General features: G+C 42.0%; 2 protein-coding genes across 4 annotated transcripts in view; one reads left to right on the top strand and one right to left on the bottom strand.

Moving 5' to 3' along the window:
- Positions 1–1145: 1145 nt before the first annotated feature.
- On the bottom strand, positions 1146–7636 carry IDNK (IDNK gluconokinase). Of its 2 annotated transcripts, none has more exons than XM_064736440.1 (5): positions 7591–7636; positions 7134–7164; positions 6695–6781; positions 4120–4163; positions 1146–2165 (listed from the first exon to the last, which is right to left on the bottom strand). In XM_064736440.1, exons 3-5 carry the CDS (start codon positions 6722–6724, stop codon positions 1805–1807), a joined length of 435 nt encoding a protein of 144 aa, XP_064592510.1. In that variant the 5' UTR covers positions 6725–6781; positions 7134–7164; positions 7591–7636; the 3' UTR covers positions 1146–1804. The 2 variants fall into 2 exon arrangements, with proteins under 2 accessions (XP_064592510.1, XP_064592509.1); XM_064736439.1 differs by lacking the exon at positions 7591–7636 and adding an exon at positions 7289–7437.
- An 11553-nt stretch (positions 7637–19189) lies between these two features.
- The window catches only part of FRMD3 (FERM domain containing 3), a 135142-nt gene continuing 131055 nt past the window's right edge, over positions 19190–23276 (top strand). Inside the window, exon 1 of one of the 2 annotated variants that reach the window (XM_064735251.1) lies at positions 19190–19364. Coding sequence is in view for 1 of the 2 variants with exons in the window: in XM_064735250.1 (XP_064591320.1) it covers positions 19689–19787 (99 nt within the window). In the remaining variant the exon portion in view is untranslated. Of the gene's footprint in view, positions 19365–19567; positions 19788–23276 lie in introns of those variants that run through there. The other variant, XM_064735250.1, reaches the window with a different exon arrangement.

The raw sequence follows: 23276 nt of genomic DNA, 5'->3' as shown, positions 1-23276 counted from the left end.
GAGTGTCCTGGTCTGGCTTTATTGTGTGTGAAAGAAGTAAGCATAAATCTGTATTTTATAGTGGGTACATTAGTCAGCTGTTTGTAAAATCGTGTATTGGAAAAGATTAAGATCTCATTAACAGCAGAGCTGCCACAAGAGGGTGCTGTGTCTGTGATTTTCATAGCTACAAAATTTGTACAGATCTGACAACTCCTTGGTCTGAGGGGGTCTCTGAAATTTGAGGGTATTAAGCATACAGACATCCATGTCTCTTGCACTTTGCCTCTATGTCTTCACCTGGCACCCTGGCTCTTGGAACAAACAGGCTCTGAGGTGAGAGCACCCTGCAGTAGACTAAAACAGGTAACTGCCTGGTGTTCTCCCTTCTGGTCACAAATAAACAGGAAAACACTATGTCTGGGTAAGTTAATGCCTAAAATCCCAACTTAAAACCTGCTGCTTTCAGTAAGATAATGCCCATTTATTGCACTAATTGAAGCACAGTAGTTTGTCTAGTAAACCACAAAGCCTTTACTATTTCCATACATAATGAGAACCCTGACTAATGTTTTTCAACTACTTACCCAGGTAAAAACTGCACTAAAGATGCTTTCAGACATGAGGTGTTCTTCTACAAGAGTTCATCTATCATCCCAGGAATAAAGAAAAATAACATGCATGACATACTAAAAATAATCCACGTGTGACAGCACATGGAAATATCTCCATTTGGACAAGACTCAAATCTTGCTTACACAAACTATCTGAAGTTTTTATAACATAAAGCTGAAAAGGCATGTCTTGTATAACACAACATGAAGTACTTTTTGAAAAACACCTTGGTGGTAAAAAAGGACTTTAAAGTTAAATTCTGTGAGCTAGGTGACTGATTGGGTATTTGGAATTTTCTTCTCATCTTCATCAAAAAAGATACATATTAGGAATAGTTTGATCAAAAGCTTTAAAGCAATTACATTTACAAGCACTGAGGTGCCCGCCAGTACTGGGAAGTGAAAGAGAAGGTCCAACTGCAAAAAGTAAGTTTTCAAAAATAAGGAAAGACTATCAACCTTGCATTCAATTCAGTACCTTAAATTACTGGTTGACTCACACTTGACTGCAATGTGTACTTTGTACATGAAAACTCTTAAGTTCAGAGTCAGTATGATGCCACTTATACTTTATTTCTAAAGTTTTCCATTCAGTTAAATTTTGTATATTGCATCGCCCCCACTACCTTTTTTCCCCTCACATTTTTCAGTTTGATGGCCAGTACATACAGTAAGAGATCAGAAAAATCCTCATTAAGTCATCAGTGCTCTGCTGAGGTCAACAAGAATACAAACACAGAATGTACAACTTGATGAAAATCCAGCAGTGAGACAGGGGTAGTGTCATGTATGGAACTTCATCATGCATGTTTCTGCTTCTTCTAGGAAAATGACATTATTTTTAACACAGCTAAATTATTTAATCTTGTAATAGCAGATGTGCCCATCTCAGTGTCTGACAGAGTAAATATTAAGAAAGTAAATTATTCTGTGTGACTCTTGCCAGAATTTTCAAAAGCAACCTCTTATAAAAGGAGAATTTTAACTTAATGGAGTGAAGGGCTTAAAAAGTTAACAGTTCTTGCATCTTATATATGCAAAAGATGTAAAGACATTTTAAATGTCTTTTACAGAGCCATGATAAAAAAAAAGAGTAGTAAACCTGCTCTTAAAAATAAGTTGGTTTGATTTCATAATCAATTTGATAATTAAAATTCTGTCTCTTTACCCTGCTATCCTTCAGGGAATTTCTATATGTGTCATTCAGAAAATTACTCTGGCAAAGCCTCACCCTGAAGAATGGCAGTCTCAATCTGTAGGAGTATTTCTGGAAGAGGTTTTTCTAGACTGACAGTAATGAAATTTTCTGGTGCACTGGGTGGCTCTAGAGTATCAAACTGAGACTGGAGAAGTTCAAGTGGCATAAAATGACCTCTCCGCTTCTCCAAGCGGGCAGCAATTATGTCCTTAGGTCCATCCAAATGAACAAAGAGGATCTTCAGTGCTGAGTTTTCTCCTGGTTGCTCTGGCTGGTTGCTTTCAATTGCAGATGCTCCACCAATTAACACACGCCTGTACATCTTTTTCAGTGCAGAACAGGCCAGAATTGTATCTTGTCTAGATGTATCTTCTCTATCAAAAATAAAAAAAAAAAAACAACCCCAAAAACCTTTACATATCTACATGTGATATAACAAAAATTACTTGTTAATTCTGCTAAACAAGGTAGACATGCCCTAGCTCCTCAAGAAGGCCAGCCATGGGAGTAGTGGCATTGTGACAGTGGTATTTGAGTAATCTTGACAGGATTTTGAAACCAAATTTCCAGTCCAGGTAAAGATGTGATTTGAAAGTGAGGCCAAGCTAGCCGACCTTCTGATAAAATCTCAGTCTTAGGGACTCTCTCTGTAGCCTTTTCTAAGCAACCAGTCTTTTCCTAAATTAAATTCAATTCTAGCACAAGGAAGTGTCAAGCTCATGTCCTTAATTGCTGAGAACAGGAAATAAATATCCATAGAAACACCTATCCCTTATCCATAAAATTACTATACTATTCTCTCTAAGGGTAAATGGCTGATAAGCAACACAGACCACTTAAATACACAATATTTTCAACACCTGCTGTCACTGTCTTAGATTTAACTGTAATTTATGTTTCCTGCAACTTGTTGATAGCATTGTATCTATATTAACTTCACCCTAAACAAGGGATTGCAGGTCAGTGAGTGCACAGTATTCACTGTATTTATTTTCTGCTGACAAGGTTTCTTCAAATAAAGCATTTAATTCTGGGTGTGCCTGCTCCACTAAAAAGCAAATCCAGAATTAGTTGTCTCTGTGAAGAGTGAATAAAATTCCTGCCTAAGAAAATATATTTTGTAATAAAATTAAAATCAGGTATACACCTATTTAAAAATCATTCTATGGTCATCAGATTTTGGTTCAAAGGGAAGTAAGAACTTCTAATACCTACCATTATCACCTAGGTAAGTCAGTGACAGCCTCAGCTACTAATAAGTACTAATAACTAAATACTGGCATTAGGCTCGTTTAAAATATAGTTGATTTTATAAAGTTTCCAGAGCTGGGCAGTGGCATTGAACTATCACATAACATGAAGCAATGGATCCAGCAAATCAATCCAGACAAATTTCTCAGTGAGAAATTAGGTATCTCAGCTCCAGTGAGGTATGATCACCTAATGTGCACAAGCAAGTGTAAAGCCTGGCTAAACAGGCTTTACACAACCTCCCAACCTTTTCCGTTTAGGACACACTTCAGTCCCTTCATCATGGCTGGATGCTCTCCAGTATGTCCATGCCTCTCTCATAACGAGGAACCCATAACTGACACAGCAGTTCAGGTGTGGCCTCGCCAGTGCAAAAGGAGAGGGAATGAATCACCTCCTTTGACCTGCTGGCAACACTTTGTCTAATATAGCCCAGAATTCAGGATTTGGCTGGCCTGCCTTGCAAGAAGAGCACATTGCTGGTATATGCCCAGCTGGGGCTGTCCGCCACAGCTCCCTCAGGCCCTTTTCTGCTGCTTTCCAGCTGAGTGTCCCTCACTGTTCATACCAGTACTTGCATTTTTAAAAGGTTCCTACCAATCAATTTCTACAGCCTTTCAAGATCCCTCTGCATCAGTTACTCCTCCCTCCCATTTTGGTGTCATCTGCAAATTAGCAGAGCAACACTCAAGCAAACAAACAGTGTCAAAAAAACCTGACACTGTATCTTATTCAAAATAACAGTATTTTATCCTACTGTTGTTATTGGTGTATTTTGAGGTTATGTTCTTTGTAAGTAGCTAATGTCAGGCTTATTAATAAACTGGATCCTTGCAATTATTTTTACACAAATAGTAGAAAACAACCATCATTTGCAACAATTTCCCATTTTAATTCTCAGAGATTAGCTCACCATCAGCAATTACTATGACAGTTTAGATTAGTAAAAATAGAATGACTTTACTATCTGCAGAATTTCTTTACCACTTACATTTCTGCTTTGCAATGCAGTGGGGAAAAACACTTCTGGTACTTCTGTCTTTAGCTAAAACATTTAAACACTAGATATTCTCTTACCTCCTTAGTATATCATGCAGTGCACAAAGCCAAGGAATCCTGTCCTAGAAAGCAAGCAAGTTAGTTAAAAATTCTTCAGAAATTACTTTGAAACAATTGCTTCTAGCATCTCAAATATTTGACAAGAGGTAAATATTAGCATTAAACTGTACAGCAAGTTCAGTTTTGAATCTCTTTGTTCCTATATAGATTTGTTCCCACTGCCTGAAGGCTAATAAGAAGTGCTAGGCATATTATGAATAGGACACTTCTGGTGCAATAGTAATTTTTATTTTACAAGTATATGATGGAAGTAATACCTATGCAAGTGCAGCATGCACCATGTAAATATCTGAAGGACAATCAACTTACTTGCTTCTGTTACACTATTCAAATGTACAGCTAGAGTTGTTATTTCTTTTCCCTGATATAGTGTCATACACACACCCCATCCCCATTTTGGATCCAAGTTGAAGCTTTCAGAAACAGATCTAAATTTAGTTATCTGCAATAATTATATTTATGTCAGTAGCACTCACAAATAAATGTAACCACAGTCACAATTTCTCAAAACTGTTGCCCATTACTTAAGTAAACATGAGTGATCAGTCAGATGCTTACTTAATCTGAGATTTTAAGCTGCTGCAAACTTCAGTCATGCTTAATGAGCACAAAACAACTGCTCCCATTTAATGTTTCAATGCTGTTAGTGCTGGGTAAGCACAACAAATGGTAACATGGACAAATAAATGCAACAATTTTTTGTTGCTATCATTACACAGTAACTTCCCCTAGGCATTCAAGAACGCCCTCACAATTTTGCACCTCTCATTTTTCAGAAGAGATGCTTTCTTCTTGCTGAGCACCACACACCAGTGCTTTAGTCATTCAAGTGTATAATGCTGCTACAGATGATATCATCAGTTTTATCAGTATCTGAATGAAGGGTATCAACAGCATGCATCCAGACTCTGCTCTGGCTTCAACCACCAGTGAAAGATCTAAGTTCTTAACCAGAATCTAGAAATTTTTTTCAGTTTAAATTGGCTAAGGACATCTCCCAGAAGATTTGAGGGACTAAAAAAAAAAAAAAAAAAGTGGAAGCCTTGCCAAAAAAAAAAAAGGTAGGTGTGCAAAATTTTTCTATTACAGATAGATTCTTGAAATCTTTTTCAAAATATCCTATTACTGCATCTTGCCCCGCTTCTAAGGTCCGTATGCTTTTAGACTGATTTCATATGTTCACCAGGATAGTTTTGTTTATATTCTTTGTTTAAAAGTCTTTATCTACAGTCATAAGTGTGTATTTCTCTAGAAGTAGTGGACATTAACTTTTTAAATTCTTCCTGATTCTGTACAGGAAAAGTGGCTTTAACTGTAAAACCACTGTCCTAACTGATGGCAAATGGAAAAATCCTTTTTCAAGCTGTACCATTATGCTATTAGTATTTCAAGCATTGCCAGCCCATCAAGGGGTGGGATTGTTCTGCTCTGCTTTGCACTGGGGCAGCCTCACCTTGAGTCCTGTGTGCAGTTTTGGGCACCACAATATAAGAAGAATATGAATATATTAGAGAGCATCCAAAGGAGGGCCTTGAGGATGCTGAGAGGCCTTGAGGGGAAGGTATATGAGCAATGGCTGAGGTCACTTGATCTGTTCTGCCTGAAGAGGAGACTGAGGACAGACCTCACTGCAGTTATAATTTCCTTGTGAGAGGAAGAGGAGGGGTGGGCACTGATCTCTCCTCTGTGGTGACCAGTGACAGGACCTGAGGGAATGGCCTGAAGCTGTGTCAGGGGAGGTTTACATTAGATATTAGAATAAGGCCCCACCCCCGAGGGTGGTTGGGCACTGAAACACACTCCCCAGGGAAGTGGTCACAGCACCAGCCTGACAGAGTTCCAAAGCACTTGGTCAGTGCTATCAGGCACATGCTGCAATTCAGGCTTGGAAAAGACCTTTAGGATCATCAAGTCCAACCTTTGACTGAATACCACCATGCTAATTAAATCATAGCTCATAACCAAGTGTCTATTAGTTTTTTTAAACACTTCTAGGGATGGTGACTGCCATTTTTCTGAGCAGCCAATTCCAATGCTTAGCCACTCTTGCAGTGATGATGTTTTTCCTAATACTCAACTTGAACCTCCCCTGGCACAACCTCCCAATTTAACCACGAGTGGTGATAAATTATCAAAAGTGATTTGAGAGAAGGGTAACAAATTTTTGGAGTTGTTTCAAGCAGGGCCACGCAATGGATTCTATGGTTCTTGTGGGTCTCTTCCAACTCAGAATATTCTATGATTCAAATCCAAAACTGCAACTCTGTGTGTGGACTGTAGAGGGGGAAATTTCTCACAAATCCTGAAGCAGCAGCATACATAACACTTTCGAACTGACAAGCATTTAATAATCTACTTTTTAATGCAGAATCTTTTTTGATAAAAGAAGCCTCCCTTACCTTAGCAAATGCTGACCTGTGTTTACACTTAGCCTAATCTACGTAGTACACCACAATCTACTTCAACAAGATGTGCATGAAGTTACAGAGATAAATGTGTGGACAACAGTTTTTTCAGAGCTTATTCAAGGTACCTCATCGTTTAATGGTATCCCTTTTTCCATTTTCTTCTTATTCTCTAGAGGATGATAATCGTCTGCATCGTAGAATTTCCATCCCAACTAAGAAAAAAAATAAATTCATTATATATCGTTCAGCTAGGTCAGGTGAGGCAACAAGGACGTCAGAATTTACAAAGACGACACCGATGAAATTACAGGCTTCTTGCACCACAGTATGAGTCACCGTTTATAGTATGATGATTAGCCAAAAAAAAAAAAACCAACAAACAACAAAAAACACTAAGGCAGCTTGGTAGCAGCAACAGCTGTTGCATCACGGCACTGAGCGGAAGTCCGTGCAGGCACCACTGCCCCAGCCGAACCCGGCTGGGGAGGCCAGCAGCCCGGGGGAAGGCCAGCGGCCCTGCCCGCCCCAGCACGCCTCCCAGGTGACGGCTCCACACGCCCCTACCTTCTCAGCCAGCCGCGACCCAACCGTGGTCCTGCGGGGAAGCACAAAGGGCCGATTAACACCCGGACCGGAGCCGCACCGCGGGGCTCCGGCAGCGCCGAGTCCCCGGCTGCGCCGCAGCGCCGCCGCTGCTCCGCCCCCCGCCCGGTACCTACTTCCCTGAGCCGCTGACGCCCATCACCACCACCAGCACCATGGCGGCCGCCGCGCTCTGCCGCTGCTCTCTGCCCTGCTGCGCCGCCGCCCCGGCCCGCCCTCGCTTCTGCCGCGGGAAGCGGGTGCGGCCCGCCCGGGGCGGCCCCAGCGCGGCCCCAGCGCCCCGCCTGCCCCGCCTGCCCCCGCCGCCGCCCCGCGCCGCTGTCCGGGACCGTCCGCTCCCCTTCTCCGGGAACCAGAGACACCCGTGTCGTGTCCCCCGCTCTCTTTTCCCCCAATGGCTCCTTGTGCTGGAAGTTACCTGATCTTCTTCCGAGCCCTCTTTGTCTGAGGCTTTTCAGTCTGGTCGGGCGTTTCTCTTTCAGCTGTTCCTAGCACGGTACTCACTGTTTGCAGCCTCAGCAACACAGGCGAATTTAACAGAAAAACAATAATTTCTGCAGTGCTTTTATTATTAAGTGGACATTTGTGCCCATTGAATTCTGTATTACCCTTTGATGATGAAGGTCTGCCTTTGGAATTTATTAAAGACATCAGCTATGCAGTGACTAATGCCATTTTAGTCTTTATTAAAGCCTTGATCCAGTCATATTTTTAAATCACTGAATTACCTGGTGGGTAAGGCTGGGCAGGACCACTGGTGGGGTCACCTGAACCCTCCGGCTCAGGCAGGACCCCGTAGAGCACATTAGGATTCTGTCTAGGCGGCTTTTGATTATCTCCAGTGAGGGAGACTCCACAACCTCACTGGGCAACCTGTTCCAGTGCTTGGTCACCTGCACAGTAACAAAGTGCTTCCTGATGTTTGAATGGAACTTCCTGTGTTTCAGTCTGTCCCAGTGCCTCTTGTCCTATTGCTCAGCACCATCCAGCAGAGTCTGGATCCATCCTGTTGATACACTCCCTTCAGATACTGATAAACATTGATGAGATCCCCTCTCAGCTGTCTTTTTTCGAGGCTGAACAGGACCAGGTACCTCAGCCTTTCCACGTAAGAATGACCTAGTCCCTCAATCATCTTTGTAGCCCTTTGCTGGATCTGCTTCAGGAGCTGCATGACTCTCTTGTTCTGTAAAGCCTAGAACCAGACATGGCACTCCAGATGTGGCCTCACCAGAGAAGAAGGGCAAGACTGCGGAAAATTGTGAAAATTTTCTTATATAGCAAGTATTCTTGCTATTACTGTGTATATAAATATGACCTAGCAATATTTTCAAAGCTCTGCAAGGATCAAACGCAGTGATGCTGCCGACCAGCGTTGAAGTTCACCTGTGCAGTGGAGAAGCATCTGCTGCACCTGTAAGAGCTACTCCACCCAGTGACGGTGGCTTCAGGAGATCACAATGTGTGCCCCCTTCATATTTTTTACATCAATCAAACCTTGGAATAAATTCTCAGAACATACATTAAGTCTCCCAGTCTGCATGAAATTTTAGTCCTTTGCATGGCACTCCAAATAACATTATGAATGATACATGTATCTCTTTTTTTTAATTGTTACCTGTCTCTGACCATTTAATTGAGATCTGGAATTTCATATACCTATTTCACATACCTATTAAGAAATTCTTAATGAAGACCAGAACCTTCAACATTATTAAGCTGTTACTGAATCAGGCCAGTTCTCAGATTACTAACAGACTACAATGATTTCTTTAAGGCGCCATGAGACTGGATACATATTTTGCTGTAGTAGGTTATGATTGTGCTAAAGTAATTGAATTTGCTTACATCTTTTTCATTTGTTGGCTTATCAATTATGAGACAGGAAATATGCTTAATTTGGATGAGAGTTCCTGGGAGATCCAAATAAACAAGCTCAAAAATACCAGCGGTCACTTTGACCCTGGAAGCATCACAATTGCTACTTGCATTCCCAAAATTAGAACTTTTAATTGTTCTGTCACAATAATTCCTCAGATTTTGCTAACATGAAGAGCAACTGACTACCCTGCCTACAGTGCACACTCAATGTCTTTTGTTGTAACCAGCTTTAACAAGCTTCACTCTTTAATACCTTTTCATCCTTAATATCCCCGCATTTTGCTAAAAGAGCCATGTTAGACTGGTGTGATGTTATCTAATAGCTATTTTATATCCTTTTTGTGCAGGAAGTTCTGCCAGGGGTTCTCTTTTACTAAATCCCAGGAAAACATAACATTAACATGCACTGGCAGAGTTTGCATGCGCTGTACAGACAGCAGTGTGCTCTGCAGATGCTGCTGCAGGAAGGAGAACAAGATCTGGAGAAAGCTGATTGAATTGTGCAAACACTAGAGCCTATAGGCAATGTGAAGCAGGCAATTACATTCAGACTTTCTGCTTGTGTGGCTGATCTGATTTGTGCAGATATAATTCATGTTTCTAGTCAACTGGAGAGATGACTGGATAAGACTCAGCCAAATGGTTGACTTAACAGCATCAGTTAAGCATTTAAGATATGCTTAAGATGTAGATTCAATAAAATATGTGGATTGTTTTCATGTGAGGGAGGATTTTCCTTTCACTCTGTTGTAGTCATAGAACTATTAAATACTTTTACACTTACTATTTCTTTAATAACATGGAAGAGTTTCATATTAGTCTTCATCATTTAGTGATATATATACATCCTAGGAAATTTGTCCCGATGCTTATTCTTTAAAGATCTTTTCCTGGAGGTGGCATGGGTGCCTTCTCCTTATAATTTAAATTTATTTTTATTTCTAATGTTGTGAGAATGTAGAACTTGATTCCGAATCTCTGATGTAGCTGTATAAAAAATCTTGCATGGTGTCATGAGTTCCAGAGTACATTCACTTAGCTGAAATATGGAATGTAGAGGTCGTCTGATGTTTTATTTATTTTATTTAGTAATAGGTGAAATTACAATATAATGGTGAAGGATAAATATTCTAGAATGAAAAGCCAAAAACCTCAAGAATACCTTCCAGAAAACCCATCAAGTACTTCTCAGCCCCAAAAGAATTTTCCAGATACTGTACTTTTAAATACTTTTTAAAATGGCAAGTGGTATATTTTATGGCTGTTGGGAGTATTTTCAGTGTCTTTCTGAGCCTTTCTGGTTTGACTAATTGACTAATATTGAATTTATGGAATTCAGTAAAACTTCATCTTCTTCTTGAATTAGCTGCTTAATTTTAGAGAAGGGTAACATGAAATATGAATGAGAGAATTAATTTTTCTGGAGTTATTTCTATTTGCCTTCACTATATCTATCTCCTTCCTGTGGATACTCGGAAATGTCTGTTTTATTCAGAATATTGCCAAATTCAAGGTAGAAAAAAACATTCCCATGATAATTCCTAATGGAAACTTATCGCAGTATAAAAGGTGAACTACTGTAAAACTGCACAGGCCTCTTAAAGCTTTCCAGGGGCATCCATTGTCATGGACATCTGCTTCTTATAAAAGTGAGGGCTCAGATACATTAGTAATCTGAGCTTCCTGAATCTTAAGGGGAGTAACACTGTTCTTCAAGCAGCTAAGGCCCAAATTTATGGAGTCATTTTAGGGGTTCAAATCAAATCCTGAATATGCATTGATAGCATATCCAAGGCAGAGGGTGTTAATACAATATGTTGACTCTGAGGAGAGTAGCTGAAAGAAGCTCTACTGTGGTGTTGTGTTGGTCACAGTCAGTCCTCATTGTGAAGTAAGTAATCATCAAATTACAGGTTTGTTGATTGGAACCTTACCAACAATTTTCAGAATTTGTCCTATGCTATGCAAAGTCAGTCAATATATTGTCTGAAGTTCTTTCTCAGGAGGATTTAGTGCATAATGGCTTTCTGCACCCACCAGAATTTGCCAGTACTGAGAAAAAAAATCATCAATTTGGTAAATGAGCCAAAGTTTCAGACATTTGGGGTGAGTAAATCAAACTAAAGCTGTTAAATGTTTTTAAAATCACGTTAAGTATTTTTATGTATTAACTCATCCCTTTTTTTAATACTGAAACTCAGAGCTGATTTTCACAAAATAAAAAAAGAACATTGTAAATAACTCTTCTTATTTTTCCAGTCTGCAGTACAAACACAAACAAACAAATAAATAGGTAAGAGGGAATGGGAGCAGCTTTTCTTTGTTGCTTGTGACTCAAGTTTGTTCTCAGTTTGGTTCCAAATCTGTAGGAATGACAAAATCTTCTGAGCCTAGTTATAGGTAAAAGAGGAATGCAGTTCTTCATACCATACTACAATCTGATCATGTTGTAGCTCACTAATTTCTGTACAGAGAAGCCTATGAACACATTTATCTAAAGTTTAAATACATATAGCTCTAAACAGAGAAGCTATTGTTAAATGATTTAAATTTTCCTAACAACAGCAAAGGAAATGCTATGATTTGCTTGTAACAGCTAGCTGATTGACTTTCAATAAAATTGATGTAGATAAGAAACGGAAAATTACTTGGGTTTTTTACATGGCTGTTCCTTAGATTTTGAAAAATTTTCATTTTATGGATTTGATTTGATTTGTGTAATCATATTTAATTCTTTCAATAACAACTCAGGTTTGCATATACATTCTACCAATTTTGTATAATAAATCTCAGTGTTTTACCACATAAAAATTTCTTCATGTGATGTGACCAAAATCAGTGGATTAGCATAAATACTCCAGAGAAGTGCTCAAAAAAGCAAAATTGTTTGAAACACTTAGTTTATAATATAACATTTTATTTATTTGCCATGTGGAGAGTATAAAACATGTGAAGATTACAATAATTTCAGTCCAGTGTAGCAATAGAGCTGCAGTAGTGTGACCCAAAAGTGACAGGGAGAGGCAGGGTGTTATGTGTGACACTCAGAGCACAGCCCAGGAAAATACATGGATTTTTCTGCCTGGGTGTGGAAGGCTGATAGCAGAGGTAGTGCACAGCTACTGCTTGCAAGCCACAGTCACATACAGTCAGGAATAATTTCAGTGTTACTGTAGGAAAAAACTGGAAATAAAGAAGACCACAGAGTTACAGAAAGACTATTTTCTTTAGTCTCCTCAAAAAGAAATCAGGCGGAGCTGAAAAGAGCATCTGGGAGAGTTTTACTGTTTCTATTCCACTCCATGTGAGAATAACAATTGCTTCTACAGGAGTATTTTGTTGCTTTAAAGATTCTGGCCTCCACTGGAAGAACAGGTTTTGCAACAGATTAATTATTTTATCTTCTCATCTTGTACTTGTCTCGTAAGACCCAGGATGGAAAAGTTATGCAGTCTATATTTCAACATCACTTACAATACCAATAGTGTGCGCTGATGTAGAACCATTAATTTTGGAAGCACTCAAAGCATTAGTAAGATGGAGCCACCCGCTGGCTTTATAAAGTGTCAGGGAGAATATGAACCTTAAAATGCTGCTTCTGCAAGCAGGTAATAAGATTACTATTTCTGAGCTTTTTCTATTGAGGGCTTTTGAAGTATGCTGTCTTAGTGTCTCTAATGAATTTTAGTTAGTCCACACCTCTTCCCTGGGTAGCCCAGCCTCCATTCTGTGATCACTTACAAGAACGCTTAAGCTCTTACACCACAGAGTCCTTCATGCTCAAGGAGGTCCAACAACAAGGTTTGTTGCAACTTCAAATCCTGTCCATATTAGCTTTTACATAATTGAAAGAGCCAGACCAATAAAAGCAGCAGTCTGTACACTGATTTGGAAAGCAATTAATGACAGAAGCCAGAAGCTATAGAGGGAGATGTATCAGAAACTGAATATTGTTGCATATTATTATTTAAAAATCGTGGTGCTAATTACTTTAATAACAGATTCTGGATACAGATTAGATGCTGACAAGATGAACAAACTTGAAATACATGTTTTATATCATACATGTTTTTCCTGTAATACTTACTTTGTTCACAAAATGCACTGTGAGCCTGTCATAATTTTGCAAAGCAGAAGTTTTATTTTGCTGGACTTTACCTTGATTTATGCAAATTAGACATGGTGTAAAATATTAATCCTCATATAGACCTCAATTTTGAGGACTATTCCTGGTTGGAAAAGTGCTATAAACACATTTGAAGTCAGACAACTGCCACTGCAGATAAATGATGTAAAATTGAAATCATATGATGGGAGTATTAAAAGGCAGAATAACCCCAAAAGAAGAAAAGGAACTATCAAACCAGCTGAAACTGGTCTACACGCTTGGATCTCTTTCAAAGTGCACGTGCAACAGCCATGGAAACAGGATGTTGCTGCAAAAGAATTCTGTCCATGAGCATCCAAATTCCACCCAGTAGCAGAAAGAGTATAAAAGAATACACAGAAAGGTGTGTGCTCATGTGTTTCTCTGTGTGCTCCTTAAGCAGGGCTTCTGGGCTGCTGAGAGCTCTTCAAAGCCTGACTCTGAATATTTTGCTGGACTGGTCACCCAGTAACTGATGCTAATGTAGTTTTTTATATATTTTATGATGACTTCTTGATTGTTACAGGAAGGACCAAATTTAATCCTACCTGCAATAATAATTTTGAAAAAATGTGGTTGGTTGCTGTAACATCAGATTGCATTTGAATTGGAGTCTTACTAAACAATTTAATTAGACAAATTCCATAAAAGGAAGAAAAGCTACAGATAGGCAATATCTATTTTCTCCAATTATCAACACTGTCTGCAAATATATCTCTACCTACTTAAAAAACCAAACTTCTTCATTGATCAGATTGCTGTATTTTCTGTGCATAAATATGGTCAGGAGAACAGAGCTGTGCTTTGTGGCTTGAACAAGAGTTAGAGAGTGCCTTTTTTTCAGGTTCCATTGGTATGGTAATTATTTTAAAAATTCATCATAGACTAAGGAGATATATGGATGTGGCAGCCACTCTGCATTCAGCATGAGACAATCAGGTTCTTCTAGGTACTGAATTAACTCTAGACCTCTGAAACCCCTGGTTGTGTCACGTGCAAAACCTGTAAATCTTTCGGCAGTGGTAGCTGCAGGGTTTCTCTGGGGCTGTTATCAAGCCTGTAAGAGTACTGCATGGATTGTGTGAAAGCAGCTAGAGAGAACCTGTAGTGAATGAAGTTTTTGGGAACAAACTTGGTCCTGAGAGCACTTCTTGGAGATGCAGCATGGGAAACAGAGAATACACTGCCTGCTGTAGTTTTCCAGAAAAGGATATTAGACTCATTGGATTAGAATTAGATTAGAATATCTGGATATATATTCCCTGAAAAGGGAAGAGCATATCAAAGAAGCATTTTGATCCTACTGATAAGAAAACTTCGCAAGTCCCAGGACTCAGTGAATCACAAGAATCATCTCACTGACTTTTACTTCAAACCAAAAAGCTAAAAGCTGACATTTGCCTTTTTGGTAGTTGTACTATGTAGATTAAAATCAATGCAAAGTTTGCTCCCATCAGCAAATTTCAAGTGTGGTATTGTGCAATCCAGTTTAACTCAGACAAATGCTGATTGGAGTTCGAGCTTCCAGATGACATCTGCAGGAAATTTGCTGAAAAGTTTGTACAGTAAATTCAACCCATCATTCTCTGCTGAAAGTGAGTTCTGTAATGTTCTTGGCATACTTTGTTCTGAATCTTTATAAGATTGCTAAACTTAAGCAGTGGAAGAAAATACCTACTTCTGACTCACCACTTCTCCCCGTGAAAGTTCTGGTTGGGGTGCACAAGTGCACCCAAGGGATGTGGAGGCCGACAGGACCGTCCATGCCATGCAGGTTGCAATACAGTCCTGCAGATTTCAATAACACTCCAGGTCTTTTCTACTGGGGCAGTTTTGAGCAAATATTACTGATAGCCCTGGACTTTTTAGTGGACTTTAGGATTGACAACTCCCTTTAGAGTACAAGCATGAAAATCCTGAGTCTTTTTATACTGCTGTCAAATAATGTAGCATTTTATGTATCTTGTTGCTTTCTCATTCATGTAATAAATATGTGATTTTTTTAAACTGATTTTGTAATGCAAAAGAAAGTAGAAACCCTATGTGAATTCAAGGTTCACCTTGTGACTCAACTGTTCGCCCAGTGAACAGTAGAACTTTTGCTATTTAAATATATTTTTCTTTGCAATTTATGTATATTTTAATACTCTTAGGATTTTTTCAATATATGCATTAATATTTTATACACAGTTTTCAAGTTACTGGTGTAATATTTACATGTAAGAAACCTTTTCTTTCTAGACGCAAACCCCCTGGTTTTTTATTTTTTCAATTGTTTTTTTGATCTGAAGTGATTTTTTTAGACAACTACTTAAGACTGAAACAAAAGAGATCCCATATGTGTGGAATCTCTTACTTGTTTTCATATTTTGCATGCTGCCTGGTATGCCCAACCATTCAATTACCTCACTGCTAATTTCAGCTTAGTAACTGGATTTATTTTACAATCATACAGTGTGTGCCCTTGTGCCTTTGACACACAAAGGCACGCTTTCCTGACTACAGGAATCTACTCCCTGAGCTATTGATTCATTGCTAACTCAACCTTCACCTCCCATTCTTTAGGACATGTTCTGGAGAAGCCTAATGCCCAGACCATCTCTCTTCATCTCAGATATTTAAGTTTTGGAGTTCCTAACACTATTGTAGAAGGGAACTGGGTAAAATCTAAACTGTCACAGACTTCACAAAAGGTGTCTGTTTACTTATGGCACCATGATCTCTGAGCAAAGGCTAATGGCTGTGCCCTGTGAGGGACCCATGGCCAAGGCAATGGGGAGGTGTGGGCCTTGGGGAAGGACCCCTCTGGGGACAGTGATTTGTGTGCTTGGCCTACCCATGCTGGAACTCAAGGTCTGATGTCGTAGGAAGGAGACCAGGATTCCAGTTGGTTCATCACAGGTCCGACAGGTCCAGTCCGGTTTATTGAAGAAAACATCAAACACTTATACCGCAAATAACAAACACTTATACAGCAAATAATAAGCTTATGAATATTCTGTAAGCCAAGCAATCTATTAGTTAAACTATACCATGAACTCTTCCTCATTCCTTAGGGGTTACATCTCTCTTTTCTCATGTCTCTTTCGCTGTTTGTTATCTTACTACAGCCAGGCCCAAGGACACGCTATCAACACAGGTGCAGGACTTGGAACTAGCCATGGTTTTGTACTCTTCCAGTCTTTAGCCAGCTAAATTCCCAACAGTCTGACCCATGGCAGGCAGTGTGTATAGCCATAGCTGTTGTATTTATGGATTAATCTTCAAGTATTTTGAAAAAAATTCAAACAAATACAAATCAAATGTCTATGTATTTGGTTAGATTATAAACATTAATTGAAAAAGCTTAAGTTGCTGTTACTATCAGCCACTGAAGGGAAAATCCTTGACAACTATATTCTGTAATTTAACTCCGTGCAGAATCATCCAGATATCAAAGCACCACTCAAGCTCATTAGTGCTCCCTGCTGTCCCACATAGTATCTGGCAGCAATTCCTAGGTAAGTAGGCTACTGTCCTTTAGGCCATCCACGTGCACTCATCCCAAAGCAAAGTCATTCAGACCAGTTAGGCAAAGAAAGAATGGAATGTGGCTATTGAATGGAGTAGTTCTGAGACTGATGGATCTAAAATGCATTTCAAGCATGTGTCTGCACACCACCATCCAGTTCTTGAAGGTGGCTTTACCAGGTATTGAAATCTCCTGCTAGAACTTCCAAGGTCTTTAGCAGTACAAAGCCAGGTGAGAGCTTCAATAAACACCTCAATAACATAACATGGTCTAACAGCAGTAGCTGATAACCTTCCCCTGAGTCAAAAGCGTATTCTGCAAGTTCAAGCAGCGTATTTTTTATATACTCCATCAGCTCAGCATTTTCTGGTAACTGAATCAAATTTATCTATGGGCTGCTTTGTGTTTTCCTGTATTTGCCATAGTGTTTTAAATGTCAGTTCCTCAAGTACCTGCCTTTTCAGGTAGTATTTCCGAATGCTAGCTATATAAGGATGGTTTGGCCTCCAAGATCTGGCAAAAAAGGGTGCACTGTAATATGTTTTGAGGTAAGTTTGTGGGGTTTTTCTGCATAATTTATGATACTTAGAGAACTTTAAGAGCCTTCTATTTGTAAGGAAAAAAACCAAACCTAGAATTCTTTTTGAAGAAGGTAGGGGAGGTAGTCCTAATATGTGATGCAAAATTCACCTGATGGATTACTTTGTGAAGTTGCAACTGGGCAGAGTGTTTGGTTTTCAACCAAAAATAACTTTCATTTCTTGGTTGGGTTTTTTTGGTTGTTCTTTGATTTTTTTTTCTCTAGGGTGGAGTATTTGGTTTTGATTGTTTTATTTATCTGATGTCTTCCTGTTAGATGGCTGCCACATTCTGTGCCATAAAAACTATTGCTGTAGTAGCTGAAACATAGAAATGGGTTCCGTGTCCCACAGATTTCTCAGGCACCTCAGGTCAACATGGCATCAGATATTAAAGAGGCAAATAAAGTGAAGAAAAAGACAGGAGTGGCCTGGTTTTACAACAGGCAAATAAAATTCTGCTGAGCTCTGTTCTCAGGCAGCTGTGCTGCTTGCTGCTGTTGGTACACACTAGCTCACACTTCTTGTGCTCACACTTTTTTGGGGCTGCAGATTTCATGTTGTAGTCATCACTGCTGCTGTAACTCTGAGAACTCCTGGAAAGCTCATCCCTCTCCATGTGGTCCTGAAGGTAAAGCAGAATCCCCCTTCAGACAATGGTAGGCTCTGACCTGCTCACTAAATCTTCAACACTGGCTCAGCTCTCTCTTGTAATTCCCCTTTTGGGTGGAGAAAAGTGTGCTGCAGAGACTGAAGGAAAGCTAAAATACTTGGCTTAGAAAGAGAAGATTCCTTCTCTATGAGAAGCAGGAAAATCTGTGTCACCTGAGAGTCAATCTGCATGTGGGTTTAAATCCTGCTATTGAGTTCCCATGTTGCAGGACTGTAAGACATAAAGTGTATTATATTATTAATGAGTAGGTGTCCACATCTGGTGTCTCAGCTGATAAGGACCTTCTTCCATAACTTGTGGGCTGACTGTGGCTGCTGAGGTGAATAATCTATTTTAAATACTCACTGGTTTGCTTCACTATTCACTATGCAATTGAAAGCATTTATCATTTCAGAGAAGCATATATTTATAGCTTTTCTTTTATGTTCCACATTAAAGGGCTCTGCATATTTATTAGCTGATGGTAGTGAGCATTATATATTTCACATTTGTTTGTGGTTGCCTGTATTTCCTGCTGTTAGCAGTCCAGCAAAAAGCCAAAGGAAGAGCTTACAGCAGTAGCAGCACTTATGCTCTTACACGGGATTTTCTAAAGAACAACACACTCACACAGAGCTATTTTCAAAATATGGACATTTAGAGGTAATCACAGACAACTGGGCAATAATAACTGAAATGTGTGATTGTCAGTGCTTCTTTTATATTTGTAAAAACTTCCAGTCGTGTCACATTTGCCCTGGCTGTTTTTAATTTCATATTTCAAAGGCAAGTGCTAATTTTTTAACACAGTATTGATCCCTGTTTCAAGGCTGGTTAAGTTTGGTGCTTGCTTTCTGCCAGCAAGGTTTTACACAAATGTTTTACACACCCTTTCGTGATGCAGAACATTATAGTGAAACCACTGGATGTTTTATTTTCTTTCCCACTTAGACAACAAATGGGGTATGACTGCTGCTCCCTAATGGGTATTTTTTTTTCCCTGAGGAAACAAGTTTCCAAGGCTTGCACTCTTACAGTAAGTTGTATTCTGTTTTCTTCTGTTTCATTAGGGTACACTCATCTTTGGTGAGGTTTCTTTACATGACTCTCTATATGTATTCCACAGGCTTCTCCTCCTGCCTCGGGCTGTGTTGGGATTCCCCGGAGGCATGGGCGGCCAGCCAGCCTGGGGACTCCTCTCCCCGCCGGCAGCCTGGGGGCTGTCCCCGTTTGCAGGGCATCGGGCATTCCCACGCGAGCACCAGTCGCCCAGGTGGGCTCAAAACCAGGCGAGGCACGCTCGTGGCGGCGAAGACAAACGATCGCGCTGTCCATTTCCCCCTGGGCGCTGCCAGCCCGACAGGAACGGAGCCGCGCAGGGCGCCCGCCCGGGACCGGTGGGGCGGAGAAGCGGGAGGAGCAGGTGAGGGCGGAGAGGTGCCCCCCCGGGCCGTGCCGTGCCGTGCCAAGCCGTGCCGGGGGCGGGCGCAGGAGGATGCTGAGGCCGGCCAGCGGAGCGCATCCTGACGCAGCGGCGGCCCGAGCCGCGGCGGGCGGGCGGATGGCGGGCGGCGGCGGAGCGCCGCGGGGCTGAGGGGTGGCGCTGCCGCCGCGCCTCTCCGCGCCGTGTGGCGCCGTGCAGCGCCGTGCAGCGCCGTGCCGTGCCGTGCCGTGGTCGGCCGGGCGCCTCTGCAGGCTGGCCCCCTGCGGCTGCCTGCGGGGCGGCAGCGGCGGGCGGGCTGCCGGGATGATCCGGTTCCGGAGCTCCAGCATCAGGTCGCTGAGCGCGGAGATGAAATGCACCGTGCGGCTGCTGGACGACTCCGAGATCTCCTGCCACATCCAGGTACCGGCGCGGAAAGGGGCGGCGGCGGCGGGGCGGCTCGGGCGGTGGCGGCTCGTGGGTCGCAGGGCCCGGGCGGCGGCTGGGCTGGGCTGGGCTGGGCTGGGCTGGGCTGGACTGGACTGGGCTCGGCTCGGGCTCGGTTGGGCTCGTGTCGGCTGGGCTGGGCTGGGCTGGGCTGGACTGGTCTCGGCTGGGCTGGGCTCGGCTCGGCTCGGCTCGGCTCGGCTCGCCTCGGCTCAGCTCGGCGCGGCGCGGCCGCGGCGGGAGCTCCGCTCCCCGCACGCCCCGTTCTCGGCGGGCGCTCCGCGCACCTGCGGGGCGGCTCCGCAGCTGCTCCGCCGGCTCCCGGTGCTGCGCCACGGCGATGCCCTGCACGGCGCGGAGCCCGCCCGGCCGCTGCCGGAGCCGCGGGATCCGTCGGGCTCCGGCGCTCCCGGCACAGCGTCCCCGCGGGCGGGAGCAGCGCGCTGGGCTGCCGTGGCCCGGGCGAGCAGGGAAACCCCGGCGGCCGCATCCCCGTCCCGCGGGGGTAACGGGGCGCCCGCACGGCAGCGCAGCCTGAGGAGCCGATGTGCGGGAGGACTCGCTCTCCGACACCGGGAAAGCCCTTTGCTGGAAGCAAGGCCCGCGGCGTGCGGTGTCGGGAACCGCCGTTACCGAGATAGCGGGCAGAGTTCAAAATGAAGCTCTGCCCCCTCCTCCTCTTCATCTAAGACAAAAGATAACTTAGAGCAGGCTTTTCAGTGATAGTAGTTGCTGTGTGGTTGGGGGGGGGGGAAAAACAACAAAAACCAACTTTGCCGAAGTGCTTCTTCCTAATTACTTAGTCTCTCTTTCTTCCTTCAAGTATTAAGGATAGATGCAAACACTGAGGAGTCTGTGCCTTTGTGGTGTAGCAGCGATGTTTGTAATGCATGAAAGCAGGGGTATTTCAGTTGTTCTGACAGGAACTGTAACTCTGGTTACACTATGGAAGACTTAGAGATTCTTACAGATTTAACGGCAAGCGTGAAAATCAAGTTACCCTCTGAAATTTCCACAGTGTTCACAGAATAACAGAGATGAACTTGGCATCCAGATCAGAAAATGTGAGTGGCCTTTTAGGAAGATTTGTCACTCACAGTTGGTATTTCTGTCTCTCTGACAGAAAAAACTACATCTTTAAATCGAATTGGTAATCTTATGCTAAGACCATTATGGCTGAAAAACTCCAAGTGCCATGAAATGCAAGATTCATTTTTGCCGGGACCAAACTATGTTTTTGTTACTTCTAACAGAGCTATTTAACACAGAATAGAGTAAAATAGTTCCAGTTGAAAAGGACCTAAAACAATCCCCTAGTCCAATTGCCTGACTTCTCTGGGGTTGACAAGAACATAAAGCCTGTTACTGAGGGCATTGCCCAAGTGTCTCTTTTTAAGGCATCAGTTCCAGGAAGCCTGCTCTAGTGTTTGACCATCCTCTTGGTAAATAAATGTTTCCTGATATTCAGTCTGAACCTCCCCTGATGCAGCTTTGAGCCATTCCTGTTCCATGCTGCTGGATGCCAGGAACACAGCAGCATTCCCTCTCCAGGCCCCCTGCCCAGGGAGCTGTAGAGAGCAATGAGGTCACCCCTGAGCCTCCTTCTCTCCAGCCCAGACAGACCCAGAGCCCTCAGCCCCTCCTCACAGGATGTGCCTTCCAGCCCTTCCACCAGCTCTGTTGTCCTCCTCCGGACCATTCCAGGACCTCCTTCCCGCCCTTCTCAGAGTGTGGGGCCCAGCCCTGCACACAGGACTCAGGGTGAGGGCACCAGGGCTGAATCCAGCAGGATGATCCCAGTCCCAGCTGGTGATGCTGTGTCTGCTGCCCCCCGGGATGGGGTTTGCCCTCCTGGCTGCCCGGGCACACACTGCTGGCTCACCCTGAGCTGCTGCCCACCAGCACCCAGAGCCCTTTGGCAGGCTGCTCCACACACACTCCTCTCCCAGTCCGTGGTTGCCTACTAGTTACTCTTGAACGGCGTGTGACCTGGAAGTAACAAGAAATCACTGAAAACACTTTGTACATGTATCATTCTAGTGCTCTCATTAGTGAAGAGTGTGGTTATAAGATTTATTGAGTAAGAAGCAGCATGGCCTTCAGAGTCTTTTCTTGAAGTTAATGGAAGCTTTGCAGAACTTATTTGGCACCTTTAAAAATTAGTCTCTTTAAGCAATCATAAATTTAAGGTCAGATTCTGAGACGATGTTTTGACAGTTCTTTGGGCTTGAAGTATTCAATAGATTTATATATGCTGAGAATATTCCCTTCAATGCCTACGGAGTAGAAAAATAGTTACTTTAACACTTTAGGTGTTGTATTAGGCAAGGTGGAGCAATGAGCTCAGAACAAGGTGTATGGTATTGCGTTGTTGTGGCTCATTCTGCAGGCAAGAGAAAAATCACTGTTGAAAATATTTTAACTATTAGATTTCTAAAGATAATTCTGAAGATTGAATTCTGTTATAATCTCATTTAGAACTTGTTTTCCTGTGTCTGTACACTGACAAAAGCATTTAAAATGTCGGACTAGCTCAGATTGTTTCTTTATCCTTCTGTGTGCACATAGCTTTTTAGACACTAGAATGAATTAATGAATCCCAAACCACTCAACTTTTTGTCTTTAGTCTCTTTGTCAGACCTGTATTTGAACTTCATAGTGTGGACAAAACTTGCTAGGAGCTTTAGCAATACTAACTTTTTTTTTTTTTTTTTTAATGAAAGGAACTCCCACATGCCAGATAGATCTATATGTGCATATTGATTGATGCGTGTTCACTGGGACAAAATGGCCCAGAGCATGTGCTGCTGGTTTAACAGTAGAGATGCCAGGGTTGTGCTGGCTGGAACATGTTGGACAGCTGTGTTTTGGTCATTAAGAGGATAAGAAATCCTAATTCTACAACACTGAGAAATGCCATCAGAGTCTCCTAAGGACACAGGATGCAGTAAGGAATGATGACTGAAATTCTTGCTGTTCAGGGAAAAGGGAGGGGAGATATGTAGCTAGTCTAGATGATGAGGTGTATAGGTATGATTTGATACAGTTTAGCACACCAAGTTTTACCAAACCCTACTTTTTCAAGTATATCTTTCCAGCAGTTGGCTTGTACATGTAGATTAGTATCACAGGAAACTGGTACCACTTCTGGGCAGAGGTGTATGCTAATTTTCAGATGCACTGTAGATCTTTGGCTCTACAAAATATACAGCAAGAATTGTATGTTACTCGTCTATAACACTGGGTGTTTGTTTTAGGAAAAATAAGCAGGAGGAGATATACTTGAAAGCTGCATATGCACACCTGCGTATTTTTTTCCTTCTTCTGTAAATTTCAGTGTTTAGGTAGGAAAAGAAAATACATATTTCTTTTATTATTAAAGTTCTTTTAAAGTAGTGTTTCATCAGGTGAACAAGCTAATAAAGTTTGCTTTTGGAAATTACATTTTTTTAGCAAATAGTCTAG

Source organism: Zonotrichia leucophrys, chromosome Z (genome assembly GCF_028769735.1).
Source record: "Zonotrichia leucophrys gambelii isolate GWCS_2022_RI chromosome Z, RI_Zleu_2.0, whole genome shotgun sequence".
NCBI lineage: Eukaryota > Metazoa > Chordata > Aves > Passeriformes > Passerellidae > Zonotrichia > Zonotrichia leucophrys.
Note: the sequence above shows the minus strand (reverse complement) of the source record. Positions and strands in the feature narration are given on the sequence as shown.